Here is a 17,569-nt window from a genome sequence, read left to right on the forward strand (position 1 = left end):
AACATTGTCCTTTACAATTATAAAAGCTTTTTCCAAAAATCTACTACTGTGCTAACATGTCAGCAGACTGGGGTAGATCCTGCTGAAATTCTATATATTGAATGAATACAGAATCCTTTTAAATCGGGAAAAATCGTTTTTGAATCGAGAACAGTTTTGAATTAAAAAAAAAATCGACTTTGAATCAAATCGTGACCCCAAGAATCGATATTGAATCGAATCGTGGGACACCCAAAGATTCGCAGCCCTAATATATACACGCATATCTATATACATTCACACACACACACACACACACACACACACACACACACACACACACACACACACACACACACACACACACACACATATAAATATATACATGTATATATGCATGTATATGTATATATACACGTATATATGTATACATATATACATACGTATACTGTATGTATGTTTATATTTATATATGTATATATACGCATATATATACATATATAAATATACACAGATACATATATGTGTATATATATATGTACATATATATACACATATGTGTATATATATGTACATATATATGTATACACATATATACATATATGTATATATTAATGTATACATATACATATGTGTGTGTATATAGCAGTGCAACTGGCGCTGGGAGCAGGGAGGGTGAAGTGCCTTGCCCAAAGACACAACGGCAGTGACTAGCATGCCTTTGGTAAGTGCCGGAGTGAGAACAGGTTTTAAAAAATAATTAGCGCATGCTTACTTTTACCGTATGCCTTTGGTAAGCGCAGGAGTGAGAAGAGGTTTTAAATTAATTAGCGCCCTGGCGGCCATTCAAGGAAATACGGTAAGTTAATAATACTAACACATGTCTCACATGGGACGCTTTGGTAGGTGAAAATTGTTTTAGTTATATTGGAAAACTCACACACACACACACACACACACACACACACCAAAAACAACATGAGGGACAAAGAAGATGTAAAGTTTTGAATAAAATGTCATCCTGCAGCTTTTATTCTCGTTGACATTTCATTACACAGAAAGAAAGTGAATCTTCTCCTGTCTTCTTCTTTGACTGAATTAAACTAACAGTCGGGTTCGACACGTTGGCTTTGATGGAAATAACATCTGTACAACAATCTTCCACACAACTAAATCCATCCACACATTAGTCTCACACCTGCTCTCTGATTTAAACACATTGGAATCAGGCATGTTTGTGTGTTTCTATGGTTACCATCACCAAAGACTGACATGTGTGTTTCTATGGTTACCATCACCAAAGACTGACATGTGTGGTTCTATGGTTACCATCGCCAAAGACTGACATGTGTGTTTCTATGGTCACCATCACCAAAGACTGACATGTGTGTTTCTATGGTTACCATCGCCAAAGACTGAAATGTGTGTTTCTATGGTTACCATCACCAAAGACTGACATGTGTGGTTCTATGGTTACCATCGCCAAAGACTGACATGTGTGTTTCTATGGTTACCATCACCAAAGACTGACATGTGTGTTTCTATGGTTACCATCACCAAAGACTGACATGTGTGTTTCTATGGTCACCATCACCAAAGACTGACATGTGTGTTTCTATGGTTACCATCACCAAAGACTGAAATGTGTGTTTCTATGGTTACCATCGCAAAGACTGACATGTGTGTTTCTATGGTTACCATCATCAAAGACTGACATGTGTGTTTCTATGGTCACCATCACCAAAGACTGACATGTGTGTTTCTATGGTTACCATCGCCAAAGACTGACATGTGTGTTTCTATGGTTACCATCACCAAAGACTGAAATGTGTGTTTCTATGGTTACCATCGCAAAGACTGACACGTGTGTTTCTATGGTTACCATCAACAAAGACTGACATGTGTGTTTCTATGGTTACCATCAACAAAGACTGACGTGTGTTTCTATGGTTACCATCACCAGACTGACATGACAACGTCACTCCACTGCTGGGCTTTCAATTCCTCCGCAACAAGACCAACAAAACATGTGAGTGGAGACAGAAATCTGGAAGTTCCAGGTAGTTGTTGGCCATTACACAGAAAAGGTGCATTTTCAAGAGAAATAATAGAAAGATATTGACAGCTTGAATACTTTTATGGAATAAATACATGTTGAATAAGCCCCGCCCACAGTACCATTGAGGGGAAGCGAGGTGAGTGCAAATCAAACTATCAGTAGCTTTTTGGCGCAGGTAAGACATGACGCAGACTTGCTGCAGGTTCTAACACCCTTCCTCACTTTGCTCAGCAGTGCTGAGTCAGCTTCAACTAATAAATCAGCCTTCCGCTTGCTAAAGTTGAAGAAGTTTGGCTGTGGACTCCCTCTCAAGCATTACTGGACTTGTAACAGCGCCCTGATTTCCACGTCTGGGTTGGAAGGAGCACAGGTTCTTATTCTAGGTCTGTCCTTTCAACTTCCTGAGATGAAGAAGACAAGGGGGCGTGTCCCTCACGTGGGGGCGTGTCATTGGCTGAGAAAGCAAGTCATGCTAGCATAAAGTCTCACCTGCTAATAGACGGCACAACGTCTCTCATAAGAGTTGACTGACTCCAGCAGGTCTTCCTCCAAGTTTTCCCCGCCAATGTAACCTTCCTCCTCCTCCTCCTCCTCCTCCTGCACCTGCTCCTCCTCCTCCTGCTCCTGCATATCGCCGTCAGGCTCGCCGCTGGGGTTGCTGAGCGGTTGATGGTCCTGCTGAGAGGACACGGCTTCAGGGACGTGGGCCGTCTCCTGGACAGGTGTGAGGGTGCAGGTGTTGGGACTGTGGTGGACGTCCTGAGGAAGACAGAAGAGAGCGGGGCTTGGGAGGCAGTAGCAACACGGGACTGTGGGGGGGGGGACATCAACGCACCAGTGAGGATGGAGGACTAGAGGAGGCTTTGGTGCGTCGTCTGCAGCACATGACGAAGACCAAGGCCACTCCAGCCAGGACCAGCAGGGACACCAGCACAGAGACGACCACTACCTCTGTGGCAAATCACATCAAAGGCTTTTTCCACCTTGGAAATCAACTCTGTGTACCTCAACTTCCTGTCCCTGCCCTGGTAATCATTAAGATGAACGCTGGGTTCACCTTAATCAGGTGTGTTCAAAGTGCGGCCCACAGCTAATGTTTGACTGGCCCGCAACACATCATTCGAAAAATACAAAAAAAAAATTTTTTTAACATTAGAAAGTGGAATAAAAGAGCAAACGGGTGAAATGCAACATTGCATTGTTGACTCTACAATTTTTTTTTCATAATTTCCCAAAAAATAATAATGAATAAAAATCAATGTTAGTATAAATTATTGATTGATTTAAGGACAAAAAGGACATAAATACAACAAACATAAAACCCTGAAAAATAGGAAAATTATTTTAAAAAATACATACTATTTATATACTAATACTAATTATTTTTATTGATTGTTAAAATAAATATATTAAAATAATTACACTCTATATATAGTGTGTATATAGTATCATATATAAATGTATATATATATATGACGCTGATATAGATTTAAGTGTTAAATGAAAAAAACTTTTTTTTTAAAAAGCATGACCTTTTTATGAGTGGGGCACTTTTGGATCCCCAAGATTTTTAGTGGAATTTAATAACAACTGTCTTTGATAAAAATAATAATTGCCATGATCCGCTGCTCGGATCATGTCATATTCTGGTTTTGTTCCGTTTCTGTATCGTATTCCGTTGGTATTTGACTTCCTTAGTTCCTGGTGGCACTTCCTCTTTTGTTTTGTTGCCATTGTTACACATTAGTGTCACTTTTTTACGCGCACCTGCCTCGTAATTACCATCCTTATTTAAGCCTGCCTTTTCCGTCGTTCACTCGTCCTCGCATCCTAGTTTCTGTTCCTTGCAACAGGTGACGGCGCTGATTCCCGACTGTGGTAAAGAACTGTATTTGTACTTGCTAGCTTTCCACGCTATGCTTCCTGTTTTCTAGCTCTCATGCTAGCTCTTTGTTTTGCCTTTTTATGCCTAGTGCTAGTTTTCTGTTCTTAGTCCGTTTTTAGTGTTAATAAATCATAATTTCTTACCTTCATGCCGTGTCCAAATCCGACTGCATAATTGAGAGAAAGAAGCCGCACCACGATGCCAGCGAACCATCATAATAATAATAATACTACATTCAAATCAATTTTGCTATGAATTACTGACCCATTTAAGGATCCAATTACTTCACATTAAATATTTCACTTTGAAAATGTTTTTGGGAAAAATACTGTATATTTTGTATTTTGCCTCAAAAAATAGGGTTTTGACAAAAAGCTCGTAAAAAGTAAAAAAAATAATGAAGTAGAATTAGGGATTCAAGGGTTTTATGAAAAAAATAATAAATGACTTATTTTGAACCTTTTTTAAGAGTGAACCCCTTCTGGGTCCCTGGGACCTAACCAGAGGAAGCCCAAAAAAATAGTATATTGTATATTGTATTGGCCTAAATGTTTCCGTGTGCGGCCTTCAGTGGAAAAAGTTTGGACACCCCTGATCTGAATGATTGGGTTCTTTAGTGGTTCTCATTTGGAAGCAAGGATAAGAAAGAGGCTGATTAGCATCACGCTTGTGGTGCTTGGATTGTAAACAAAAGTTGTCCAAGTCCTTCTCGCCAGCCCATAATATTCAGTTGCAATACGCTGCACATAGAACATTTTGAAACAGAAAGTAAGCAGATATTAACAGTAAATGAACAAGTAGATGAATAATTCATTTTTACAGTTTGTCCCTCATAATGTGTAGAAAATAATAGGTGTATAAATGAAACAATATGTTACCGCATACTAATTAGGAGTCTTTGTTGGTTTACTTACTACTAAAAGACAAGTTGTCTAGTATGTTCAACAATTTTATTGAAGGACTACAAGACTAGAAGACTTCCTCAATCCCACCAGCACGTCTTCCTATGAGGAAGCAGTTCCTGGGGAATCTGTGGTGGGTTCTCCTATTTCTGGGGCTGAGGTTACCGAAGTAGTTAAAAAGCTCCTCGGCGGCAAGGCCCCGGGGGTGGATTAGATCCGCCCGGAGTTCCTTAAAGGGGAACATTGTCACAATTTTAAAAAGGTTGAAAACAATAAAAATCAGTTCCCAATGTTGTATTTTTTGAATTTTTTTTCAAAATTTTACCGGTCTCGGAATATCCCTAAAAAAAGCTTTAAAGTGCCTTATTTTCGGCTCTCTGCGAAGACACTGGCCATTTCCCTGTGACGTCACACAGTGCTGCCAATGTAAACAAACAATGGGAATACCACAGCAAGATATAGCGACATTAGCTCGGATTCAGACTCGGATTTCAGCGGCTTAAGCGATTCAACAGATTACGCGTGTATGGAAACGGATGGTTGGAGTATGAAAGTATTGAAGAAGAAACTGAAGCTATTGATGAAATAGCTATTGACGCTATTCATAGCCATAGCATGGCCGAATAGCTGCGTTAGCATCGCCGGTAAAATGTGCGGACCAAACGATCAGGACTTTCGCATCTCGTGACACTGGAGCAACTTAAATCCGTCGATTGGTAAGTGTTTGTTTCGCATAAAATGTGGGTGGAAGGAAACGTAAAATAGTTGCAAATGCATCTGCAGGTTATCCATACATCTCTGTGCCATGTCTGCTTTAGCACCGCCGGTAAATAGCATGTTAGCATCGATTAGCGTAGCATGTTAGCATCGATTAGCTGGCAGTCAACATCAACAAAACTCACCTTTGTGATTTCGTTGACTTTATCGTTGCAAATGCATCTGCAGGTTATCCATACATCTCTGTGCCATGTCTGTCATTGCCGGTAAAATGTGGAGACACTCTGGCACATTCAATGGGGGTCTGGCGGCAGACACTTTGGCATCTTCGGGCCAGTGGTGCAACTTGAATCCCGCCCTGTTAGTGTTGTTACACCCTCTGACAACAACGAGGCATGATGTCTCCAAGGTTCCAAAAAATAGTCGAAAAAACGGAAAATAACAGAGCTGAGACCCGGTGTTTGTAATGTGAAAATAGATATGTTAGATGTGTTACCTCGGTGACGTCACGTTCTGACGTCATCGCTAAAAGATCGATAAACAGGAAGGCGTTTAACTCGCCAAAATTCTTCCATTTAGAGTTCGGAAATCGGTTAAAAAAATAGATGGTCTTTTTTCTGCACCATCAAGGTATATATTGACGCTTACATAGGTCTGGTGATAATGTTCCCCTTTAAGGCTCTGGATGCTGTGGGGCTGTCTTGGTTGACAAGACTGTGCAGCATCGCGTGGACATTGGGGACGGTGCCTCTGGATTGCCAGACCGGGGTGGTGGTTCCTCTCTTTAAGAAGGGGAACCGCAGGGTGTGTTCCAACTATGGTGGGATCACACTCCTCAGCCTTCCCGGTAAGGTCTATTCAGGTGTACTGCAGAGGAGGCTGAGCTGGATCGTCAGATTCAGAAAAAACACTGCGGTTTTTGTCCTGGTCGTGGAACTGTGGACCAGCTCTATACTCTCGGCAGGGTTCTTGAGGGTGCATGGGAGTTTGCCCAACCAGTCTACCTGTGCTTTGTGGACTTGGAGAAGGCCTTAGACCGTGTCCCCCTGGAAGTCCTGTGGGGAGTGCTCAGAGAGTATGGGGTATCGGACAGTCTGATTGTGTATGATCAGTGTCAGAGTCTGGTCCGCATTGCCGGCAGTAAATCGGACACGTTTCCAGTGAGGGTTGGACTCCGCAAAGGCTGCCCTTTGTCACCCATTCTGTTCAGAACTTTTATGGACAGAATTTCTAGGCGCAGTCAAGGCGTTGAGGGGATCCGGTTTGGTGGCTGCAGGATTAGGTCTCTGCTTTTTGCAGATGATGTGGTCCTGATGGCTTCCTCTGGCCAGGATCTTCAGCTCTCACTGGATCGGTTCGCAGCAGGGTATGAAGCAGAGAATCAGCACCTTCAAGTCCGAGTCTATGGTTCTCGCCCGGAAAAGGGTGGAGTGCCATTTCCAGGTTGGGGAGGAGACCCTGCCCCAAGTGGAGGAGTTCAAGTACCTGGGAGTCTTGTTCACGAGTGAGGTCTACAGGCGGCGTCTTCAGTAACGCGGACGCTGTATCGATCCGAAGAGCTGAGCCAGAAGGCAAAGCTCTCAATTTATCGGTGGATCTACGTTCCCATCCTCACCTATGGTCATGAGGTGTGGGTTATGACCGAAAGGACAAGATTACGCGTACAAGCCGGGTGGCGGGTCTCTCCCTTCGAGATAGGGTGAGAAGCTCTGTCATCTGGGAGGAACTCAAAGTAAAGCCACTGCTCCTCCACATCGAGAGGAGCCAGATGAGGTGGTTCGGGCATCTGGTCAGGATGCCACCCGAGCGCCTCCCTAGGGAGGTGTTTAGGGCACGTCCAACCGGTAGGAGGACACGTTGGGTAGACTATTTCCCCCGGATGGCCTGGGAACGCCTCGGGATCCCCCGGGAAGAGCTGATTGAAGTGGCTGGGGAGAGGGAAGTCTGGGCTTCTCTGCTTAGGCTGCTGCCCCCGTGACCCAACCTCGGATAAGCAGAAGAAGACGGATGGATGGATAGAACAGAAAAGAAGGCTTTATTGTCATCAAACATGAGAGCATGAGGAGACTACAGGTTTGGGGAGATTTTGACAAGGTGGGGAAGGCTGGATGAGGTCAGAAAAAGTATATTGGAAATACTCAAAAACCGTGACAGCACAAATGCAAAGTTTTACTGAACAAAGGAATGGCAGCGTCATTTCAATACTTGCTATGATAACTTCACACACTTTGCAAGTTGACATCGATTTTTGAAGATAACCTTGCAGAGTGACATCATGCACGCACAAAGGAGAACCAAACAAAACGATTGAGGAATCGAAACACAGGGAACCGTTTCTCAGCAAGAACTGGTTCACTGGACTCAAGCCAAGCCCCTACACTCTGGGACTCAAACCACAATGATCTCACTTCCTTCAAAAGCCTGCATTGGACTCACTTTTATACTTTTTTAATGTTTAACATTTTTAGAGACCGATGTCCCTTTGGGACAGAGGACCCTATTGTATTTCTAAGGTTTTATTATTATTATTATTATACCGCTGCCTCTTTGAGCTATAATCTGACCCCTTTAACATGCTTCAAAACTCACCAAATTTAACACACACATCAGGACTGGCGAAAATTGCGATCAAATTAAAAAACCAAAAACCCAAAACTCAAAATTGCGCTCTAGCGCCCCCCCAAGAAAAAACACAGACAAAACTGCTTTTAACTTCCGTTAGGAATGTCGTAGAGACATGAAACAAAAACCTCTATGTAGGTCTGACTTAGACCTAGATTTCATACACTGACCTCCTTCAGCAAAAATCAACCCCTTCAAAACAAAAGTTTCCTAAACATTTTTTTCATTTTTACCTCTTTGAGCTGTAATTTGACCCCCTTAAAAGGCTTCAAAACTCCCCAAATTCGACACACACTTTAGGACTGGTGAAAATTGCGATCTAATAAACAAACTAAAAATTGCGCTCTAGCGCCCCCTAGGAATGAAAGATTGACAAAACTGCTCTTGGGAAGAAAACACAGACACAACTGCTTGTTACTTCCGGTAGAAACGTCGTAGAGACATGAAACAAAAACCTCTCTGTAGGTCTCACTTAGACCTACATTTCATTAATTGACATCCTTCATAGATATGTTGAATGGGTAAAGGCAAGAAACACCAGCAAAAGTCGGTCCCGTCCATCGCTGCTTGCCCCTTTAATTAATATTGATCCTTTGATTCTTTGTTGTTCAATGTCTTGAAAAGACCGCATTATTACTACATACTTAGGGGTGTAACGGTACGTGTATTTGTATTGAACCGATTCGGTACGGGGGTTTCGGTTCGGTTCGGTGTACAGAAGGACACGGACATATTAAGTAGCGCACTGCACGTTTTGTAAACAATGCACACCAAGGCACTAGTAGTGCAACGGATCAACATTGATCCGTGATCCGTTCGGATCAATATCTTCGGTTCGGCACACACGTGATCCGCGGTCTGATTTATGAAAAAAAAAAAAAAAGTTGTTCGCACAGCGTGGTAATGGCAAGCGGATTAACAGAGGAACTTGAACGCCCCGTGCCATTTAATCGGTGTGTTTATAGGTGCAGACTCCATTGTGCTAAACGAGGGTTTTAAACACATGCTGAAAGTGCTTCAGCCACATTACGACATCCCGTCGCGCACCAACTTCAACGTTAAGATTGTGCCAGATTTTTATGAGCAAGAGAAGAAAAAAAGTTGTGGACGAACTATCCCGAGCGACATTTGTTGCGCTCACGACAGACGGGTGGAGGTCCAGGGGAACTATGTGACCATAAGCGCTCATTTCATCACAGCAGAGTGGGAGATGAGAAGACACGCCCCCTCTACGAGAGTCACCTTGTGCAGGTACTGACACAAGCAGCGGAGGAAAGGAGAAATCCCTTTTTATGTGGCACTGTTTTTCATTAATTATGTTAAAAAGAAGATATTATGCCTTGTGCACTTGAACTAGATTTTATATATATTAATTTAATAATTTAAAAGTGTTACAAAACAAAACGGCAAAACTTCTGTTTATTTGTCTTGTCTTTTTTTTTTTTTTTTTGCTGATTCGAGAAAAAAAATGATACAATCCGTGAGTTTTTTGATCCGTTGCACCCCTACAGGCACCATAAATTGATTTACGTGGACCCTGACTTAAAACAGGTTGAAATACTTATTGGGGTGTTACCATTTAGTGGTCAATTGTACGGAATATGTACTGTACTGTGCAATCTACTAATAAAAGTTTCAATCAATCAAAAAAACAACAACACACGGCATTCTAGCAACGACTGGGCTATGATAGACTGACCATACCTCCTCTTTTCACCGGACATGTCCTCTTTTGCGGGGCTGTCCGGGTGGAGTTTCTTAAATGCCTCAAATGTCCGGCATTTTAAGTTAGGGTTGAGTGTATTTCCAATGTACGTTCAAAGTTAAGAAGGGGTTCAAAACAAGACAATTTGTGCACACAGCAGCATTCGTGAGGGAGGGACAGAGACAGACGGAGTGAGAGAGTTATGATAAACATGCATGTGTCGCCAGGCTCTGATTTAATTTTTTTATATCTATAGCAGGGGTTTCAAAAGTGTGTCCCGGAGGCCATTTGCGGCACACACCTAATGTTTTAAAGGCCCATGGCACATTCTAAAAATACTAATAAAATAAATAAAAACATAAACAAAAGTGAAATAAAAAAGCTTTAAGGCTAAAGAAAGTAGAAAAAGTTGCTACGTTGTCTAATTAAACAAAGCAGTTTTTTTTTCTTTCAAACTGCCATTGCACAAAACATAATATTGAATCAAAATCAATGTTATTATGAATTATTGACCAATCCAAGTTTCCTATTACTTCACATCAAAATATTTTTGGTGGAAGATTTAGCAAATTTGTTAAACAAATAATCAAAAAATGCATATTTAGTTTTTTCCTTACTGTACCGAAAATGAACCGAACCGTGACCTCTGAATCGAGCTGCGAACCGAACCGAAATTTTTGTGTACCGTTACACCCCTACACGTACTACTACTATAATTTAGGGAGCTTTCAACGCAAATGCTGGAAATGTAGAAAGTCAATATAAAAGTATTGAAAAAGGGGAACATGTGACGTAGTCCAAAGAGTTTGATGGCACACAATAGAATGAAAGGACTTTGTACTCAACTGTGTCCCTTGACTGGCAGGGCGCAGTAGTCCTGCGGTCCCTTCACCTTTATTTTCTCCAGCTCGCCACTGATGCTCACACAGTGCTTCTCCTGGTTGGGGTCCACCGGGAGCACCTTCTCACACACTCGCTCAGAGCAGCTCTCGTCGGCAAACTGCTTCTGCACCACACCAGGAGACACTTCTTTCATTGCTATGAATATTGTTCTTACTCTTTTGGTTTGAATTGATTTCATTTCTTTCGTATTCCAGTTGTGTGTGCTTTTTGTTTGCAATTGTTGTAAAGCATGTTGTGTTGCAGCCTGCCTGCATATGAAAAGTGCTATAAAGTGGAACCTTGATTTACGGACTTACGCACTTCTAGAACATGGTTCATACGTTGGAAAGTTTGTGTAGTAAAGTGGAGTTCCCCGTAAAAATCTATGTAAACATACAAACCCCGTTTCCGTATGAGTTGGGAAGTTGTGTTAGATGTAAATATAAACAGAATACAATGATTTGCAAATCATTTTCAACCCATATTCAGTTGAATATGCTACAAAGACAACATATTTAAAGTTCAAACTGATACATTTTTTTTTTTTTTTTTTTAGCAAATAATCATCAACTTTAGAATTTGATAACAAATTCTAAACTTGCCTCCTCGTCTATTGTCCTGAAGCCAATCCCAGCCTTGTTCAGATCTACAAGTTGAGATCTGATGTCTTCACACAAGTCCCTAGTCTTGGCCATTGTGTAGAGCAGGGGTCGGGAACCTTTTTGGCTGAGAGAGCCAAAAAGCCAAATATTTTAAAATATATTTCCGTAAGAGCCATATAATATTTTTTTTTAACACTGAACACAACTAAACACATACATTTTTAAGTAAGACCAACATTTCTAGAATATAATAGGTCTCTTATTCTTTGTAATAACATTTTTATTCTGAAGCTAACTGTGGAGGGGGCGTGGCCTGCGGGCCTGCAGCGACAGGTGCGTAGTTGGCCCACCTGGGCCTTGTTATCTAATCACCTGTCGCTCTGTTATAAGCAGCAGCCAGGAGGAGAGACTGGGTTGGGGCTGGAAATACTATTGCTGGAAAGCAACTGAGAGACTTATTGAAAAATAAAACAATATTTTAACCCTGAAACAGGCTCTCATGTCGGTGCTTGGGGGTCTGAAGAACCCCCAGGAGGGCAAGCCCCACACTAAACAATAATAAATAAATAACTTCTTACCATTAACGCAACTTCTTGAACAGGTGCGGTAGAAAACAGATGGATGGATTAAAAATGCATGAGAATGTTTTATATTTTGAACATTATTTTTAACACTGTGATTACAAGTGGAATTATTCATTACTTATCGTGTTAAGCAATGTCAGCTCAGATTTATCAGAGAGCCAGATGCAGTCATCAAAAGAGCCACATCTGGCTCTAGAGCCATAGGTTCCCTACCCCTGGTGTAGAGATTGGAGTCTGCTTAATATTAGTGTGTAGACAGGTGTCTTTATACAGTTAACGATTTCGCACAGGTGCAGTTAATCAGGTACTGAGTAAAGAGCAGAAAGAGACTGCTTGGTAGGTGATCAAATACCTATGTCATGCATGCAATAAAATGCACATCAATCATAATGTTTTTTGTTTTGGGTTCTGTCACTCACCGTTGAAGAGAGACAAAAGACTGTAGACTTCTGCATGCTTTGTAAGTGGGAAATATTTGAAAATGAGCACTGTCTCAAATACCTGCTCTCCTCGTGTATTAAACCAACATAAGGGGCTAATGGCTCAACTATTTCGTTTTTATCCAAACACTACGACAACATTATAGCAGGCCTGATTGTCAACATGCAGGCACACACACTAAAGTCTTGTTGGTATGCCCCAAAATGTCAACCACCATGTTGCTACAATAAAAATAATTTAAAAGGGCTAAATTATTTTACCTAGTGTCTGCGTATATTTAACACATTGTTGGACACCCTAGGAGTTTCGGAGAGAGAAACAAGCACTGGCGTCACATAGCCACCGCTAGCGCGAGCATAATCTAGCAGTGTGACACGATCCTTCATCAGCTTGTGTCCCGGTAGTGCCTTCTCCTTCGCTGTAATAAAAGTGTGCTGTGGCATATTTTTCGGTCTCATCACAATTAAAGACTTGCTGCGGAACAAATGCCCTTTCGCTGATAACATCCTCCAACTGACGGTGCCGCAAACCAGAGGCTTACTAGCAAAAGTGCTACCTCAAAGCGGATGTCTAGCAACCGGAAGTTATACGATTTGACTCCCTCGAATGGCCTTGATGCAATCAGGAACAGGCTGTTCTGAAGAACTCCCCCGAGGACTCCTCAGAGATGGACGCTTTTGACCTACCTTTTTTTCAACAACACCTGGTGTCGAACTTTGAGATCGGCCCCAGTCCACAAAAACATTTCAACATCTCACCGAAGTTAATTGGGCATACATGCACGCACGCGCCCCTCCCAAAATCAAGGCCTTCACCACTGCTTAATTCCTCCGGGGTTGTGGATGGCTGAGTAGCGCTTTATAGCGGCAGCCGGCCTCCAGGGCCCCAACTCACCCCCCTTCTGTTGCGAGTTGTTGTGATTACATGTATCATGTTTATGTGTGCCATACTATGTGAGGTTTTTTTCCTCGGACTCAGTCTGGACCCCTCATGAGGGTCCAGCCTTAGACTGATATTTTTTTTACTCTCCCCTCTTTCCCAATGTCACCTTTTTCTCACCTTTTTTAGGGAGCGCCGTGAGTGGCTGATCCGTCTTGTCCCCTTGTAACGTACGTCTGCTCTTAGAGGGACTGTGCCGAAAATGTAATTTCGGTTCTTATGTGTCTTGCACATGTTAAGAATGGACAACAATAACGCTGCTGTCTTGTCTGTCAAGACTGTGAGAGGTTAAACACATTTAAAGTGTTTCAGCTCAGACTAAGTGGTTCCTAAGACAGGACGGCAAAGTTCTGACTGGCACAAGCTACGTGCGACAATTGTGGAAATAAACGCGTCAGAATAGCCGCTCGCCGTCAAAACTCTTAAAGGGGAACATTATCACAATTTCAAAAGGGTTGAAAACAATAAAAATCAGTTCCTAGTGGCTTGTTGTATTTTTTGAAGTTTTTTTCAAAATTTTACCGGTCTCGAAATATCCCTAAATAAAGCTTTAAAGTGCCTTATTTTCGGCTCTCTGCGAAGACACTGGCCATTTCCCTGTGACGTCACACAGTGCTGCCAATGTAAACAAACAATGGGAATACCACAGCAAGATATAGTGACATTAGCTCGGATTCAAACTCGGATTTCAGCGACTTAAGCGATTCAACAGATTACGCATGTATTGAAACGGATGGTTGGAGTATGAAAGTATTGAAGAAGAAACTGAAGCTATTGACGCTATTCATAGCAATAGCATGGCCGAATAGCTGCGTTAGCATCGCCGGTAAAATGTGCGGACCAAACGATCAGGACTTTTGCATCTTTTGACACTGGAGCAACTTAAATCCGTCGATTGTTAAGTGTTTTTTTCGCATTAAATGTGGGTGGAAGGAAACGTAATATAGTTGCAAATGCATCTACAGGTTATCCATACATCTCTGTTCCATGTCTGTTTTAGCACCGCCGGTAAATAGCATGTTAGCATCGATTAGCTAGCAGTCAACATCAACAAAACTCACCTTTGTGATTTCGTTGACTATCGTTGCAAATGCATCTGCAGGTTATCCATACATCTCTGTGCCATGTCTGCCTTAGCATCGCCGGTCAAATGTGGAGACACTCTGGCACATTCAATGGGGGTCTGGCGGCAGACACTTTGGCATCTTCGGGCCAGTGGTGCAACTTGAATCCCTCCCTGTTAGTGTTGTTACACCCTCCGACAACACACCGACGAGGCATGATGTCTCCAAGGTTCCGAAAAATAGTCAAAAAAACGGAAAATAACAGAGCTGAGACCCGGTGTTTGTAATGTGTTGAAAATGAAAATGATGGGTGTGTTACCTCGGCGACGTCAGAATCGCTTCCAGCGCGATAAACAGAAAGGCGTTTAATTCGCCAAAATTCACCCATTTAGAGTTCGGAAATCGGTTAAAAGAACAGATGGTCTTTTTTCTGCACCATCAAGGTATATATTGACACTTACATAAGTCTGTTGATAATGTTCCCCTTTAAAAAAGGCTGCCCCTCCCTGTGAGCATAATGTAAACAGGATCCGTGTGACGTTGCCCCCGAAGGCTTCTAGCGGCATGCAAAATGGATGAATGAAGACCTGGTTCACTCACAGGCATATTTGGCGCAATGTCGAGGTTTGTCAACCGAAAGGGTCATAAATCGAGGTTCCACTGTATAGTTTTGATGGATTAATGTGGTCGCCGGTCCCACCTTGTCGATGGTGACATCGTATTTGAAGACCGGCAGAAGGTGGTCGGGCTGGTCGTGCCTCTTCTTCTTTCTTCTTCCGGAGTAGGACGAAAGTTTCTGGTGGTATAAGAGCCACGGATGCTGGAAGCTGAGCAGGACAGAGTGATCCTGCTGTTCCAACAGGGTCACAGGCGGCAGGTCCAAAGCACCTAGAAAGCAACAGGACTAAGTCACTCCTCTTCAGAAACCACCAAGATTTCTTTAGGCTCACAGATCTGGCTGGCTTGAGAATTCCTGTAGTAGCTGAACACAATGCCATCGGCTGGAGCGGGCTCGGACTGGTTCTCTCCGAGGACGGCGGTCACGGTTAAGAAGTAATCGTCGTTCGGGTCCGAGAGAAAAGACACGTCAGTTTGGAGGTGGGGCGGGTCCACCCACAGTGGGTCAATAGCTCTGGAGAGTGAGAAAAGATGGACGTTATACCGATTCTTCTTGTCCTCACCAGTGTTTCATCCTGGCTTGTCACCAATATAAGTAGTCGTCATCTGTGTATTTCCACCACTCAAGATACTTATTCCATACCACCATGAAAATTAAAAACAGAAGGCATACAATTTGAAATGCACCATTTCGTTGAAAAGTGTCTCTTGTTTAAAATCACTGTGCTACAACATCTTATTGCACAGAATTGAAATGGTTGCTGCCAAAGGGCAACTCTCAATTTAAAGGGGAACATTAACACAATTTCTAAAGGGTTAAAAACAATAAAAATCAGTTCCCAGTGGCTTGTTTTATTTTTCGAAGTTTTTTTCAAAATTTTACACCTCCCGGAATATCCCTAAAAAAAGCTTTAAAAAGTGCCTTATTTTCGCTATCTTCGAAACCACTATCCATTTCCCTGTGATGTCATACATGGCTGCCAATACAAACAACATGGCGGTTACCACAGCAATATAGAGCGACATTAGCTCGGATTCAGACTCGGATTTCAGCGGTTTAAGCGATTCAACAGATTACGCATGTATTGAAACAGATGGTCGGAGTATGGAGGCAGATAGCGAAAAAGAAATTGAAGCTATTAAGCGAATAGCTATTGACGCTATTCGGCCATAGCATGGGTGTACCTAATGAAGTGGCCCATAGCATGGCTGCCTTATTAGCATCACCGGTAAAATGTGCGGACCAAACGATCAGGACTTTCGCATCTTGTGACACTGGAGCAACTTATATCCGTCGATTGGTAAGTGTTTGTTTCGCATTAAATGTGGGTATCTAGTCTCAAATGTACATACAGCCAGCGTAAATAGCATCTTAGCATCGATTAGCTGGTAGTCATGCTGCGACCAAATATGTCTGATTAGCACATTAGTCAACAACATCAACAAAACTCACCTTTGTGATTTCGTTGACTTAATCGTTGCAAATGCATCTGCAGGTTATCCATACATCTCTGTGCCATGTCTGCCTTAACATCGCCGGTCAAATGTGCAGACACTCTGGCAAATTCAATGGGAGTCTGGCGGCAGATTTCTTGCCAGTGGTGCAACTTGAATCCCTCCCTGTTAGTGTTGTTACACCCTCCGACAACACACCGACGAGGCATGATGTCTCCAAGGTTCCAAAAAATAGTCGAAAAAACGGAAAATAACAGAGCTGAGACCCGGTGTTTGTAATGTGAAAATAGATATGGCGGGTGTGTTACCTCGGTGACGTCACGTTCTGACGTCATCGCTAAAAGATCGATAAACAGAAAGGCGTTTAATTTGCCAAAATTCACCCATTTCGAGTTCGGAAATCGGTTAAAAAAATACATGGTCTTTATTCTGCAACATCAAGGTTTATATTGACGCTTGCATAGGTTTGGTGATAATGTTCCCCTTTAAGAAAAGACCAGCAGTGGTGTGGTATACCACACCCTCCGGTATATCAACACAAACAATACAGTGCTTATGAATATGCTCATAAATAACTATTTTACACTCCAATAAATAACAGCAGTGACATTGAGCATTCAAGTAAATAAAACACATAATACTGTAGTAAATATTCTTGTAGTGCAACATCATCATATCTGCTAAAAAAAAGGCTAAATCATAATTAAAGACAAATATTCTTATATTCAAATATCCATCCATTTCTCATGATGTAATGCAGGGGTCACCAACCTTTTTGAAACCAAGAGCTACTTCTTGGGTACTGATTAATGCGAAGGGCTACCAGTTTGATACACACTTAAATAAATTGCCAGAAATAGCCAATTTGCTCAATTTAACTTTAATAAGTAAATCTATAGGGCTTCACGGTGGAAGAGGGGTTAGTGCATCTGCCTCACAATACAAAGGTCCTGCAGTCCTGGGTTCAATCCCAGGCTTGGGATTTTTCTGTGTGGAGTTTCCAATGTTCTCCCCGTGAATGCATGGGTTCCCTCCGGGTACTCCGGCTTCCTCCCACTTCCAAAGACATGCACCTGGGGATAGGTTGATTGGCAACACTAAATGGTCCCTAGTGT

General features: G+C 42.2%; 1 protein-coding gene across 1 annotated transcript in view; it reads right to left on the bottom strand.

Moving 5' to 3' along the window:
- Positions 1 to 976: 976 nt before the first annotated feature.
- The window catches only part of ifngr1l (interferon gamma receptor 1-like), a 31,522-nt gene continuing 14,929 nt past the window's right edge, over positions 977 to 17,569 (bottom strand). The window contains exons 3-7 of the mRNA XM_061911651.1: positions 15,332 to 15,513; positions 15,082 to 15,269; positions 10,716 to 10,875; positions 2,874 to 2,989; positions 977 to 2,797 (exon numbers count right to left, since the gene is read on the bottom strand). Of these exons, the coding sequence (XP_061767635.1) occupies positions 2,531 to 2,797; positions 2,874 to 2,989; positions 10,716 to 10,875; positions 15,082 to 15,269; positions 15,332 to 15,513 (913 nt within the window). The 3' untranslated portion in view covers positions 977 to 2,530. The remainder of the gene's footprint in view (positions 2,798 to 2,873; positions 2,990 to 10,715; positions 10,876 to 15,081; positions 15,270 to 15,331; positions 15,514 to 17,569) is intronic.

This window comes from Nerophis ophidion, linkage group LG09 (assembly GCF_033978795.1).
Source record: "Nerophis ophidion isolate RoL-2023_Sa linkage group LG09, RoL_Noph_v1.0, whole genome shotgun sequence".
NCBI lineage: Eukaryota > Metazoa > Chordata > Actinopteri > Syngnathiformes > Syngnathidae > Nerophis > Nerophis ophidion.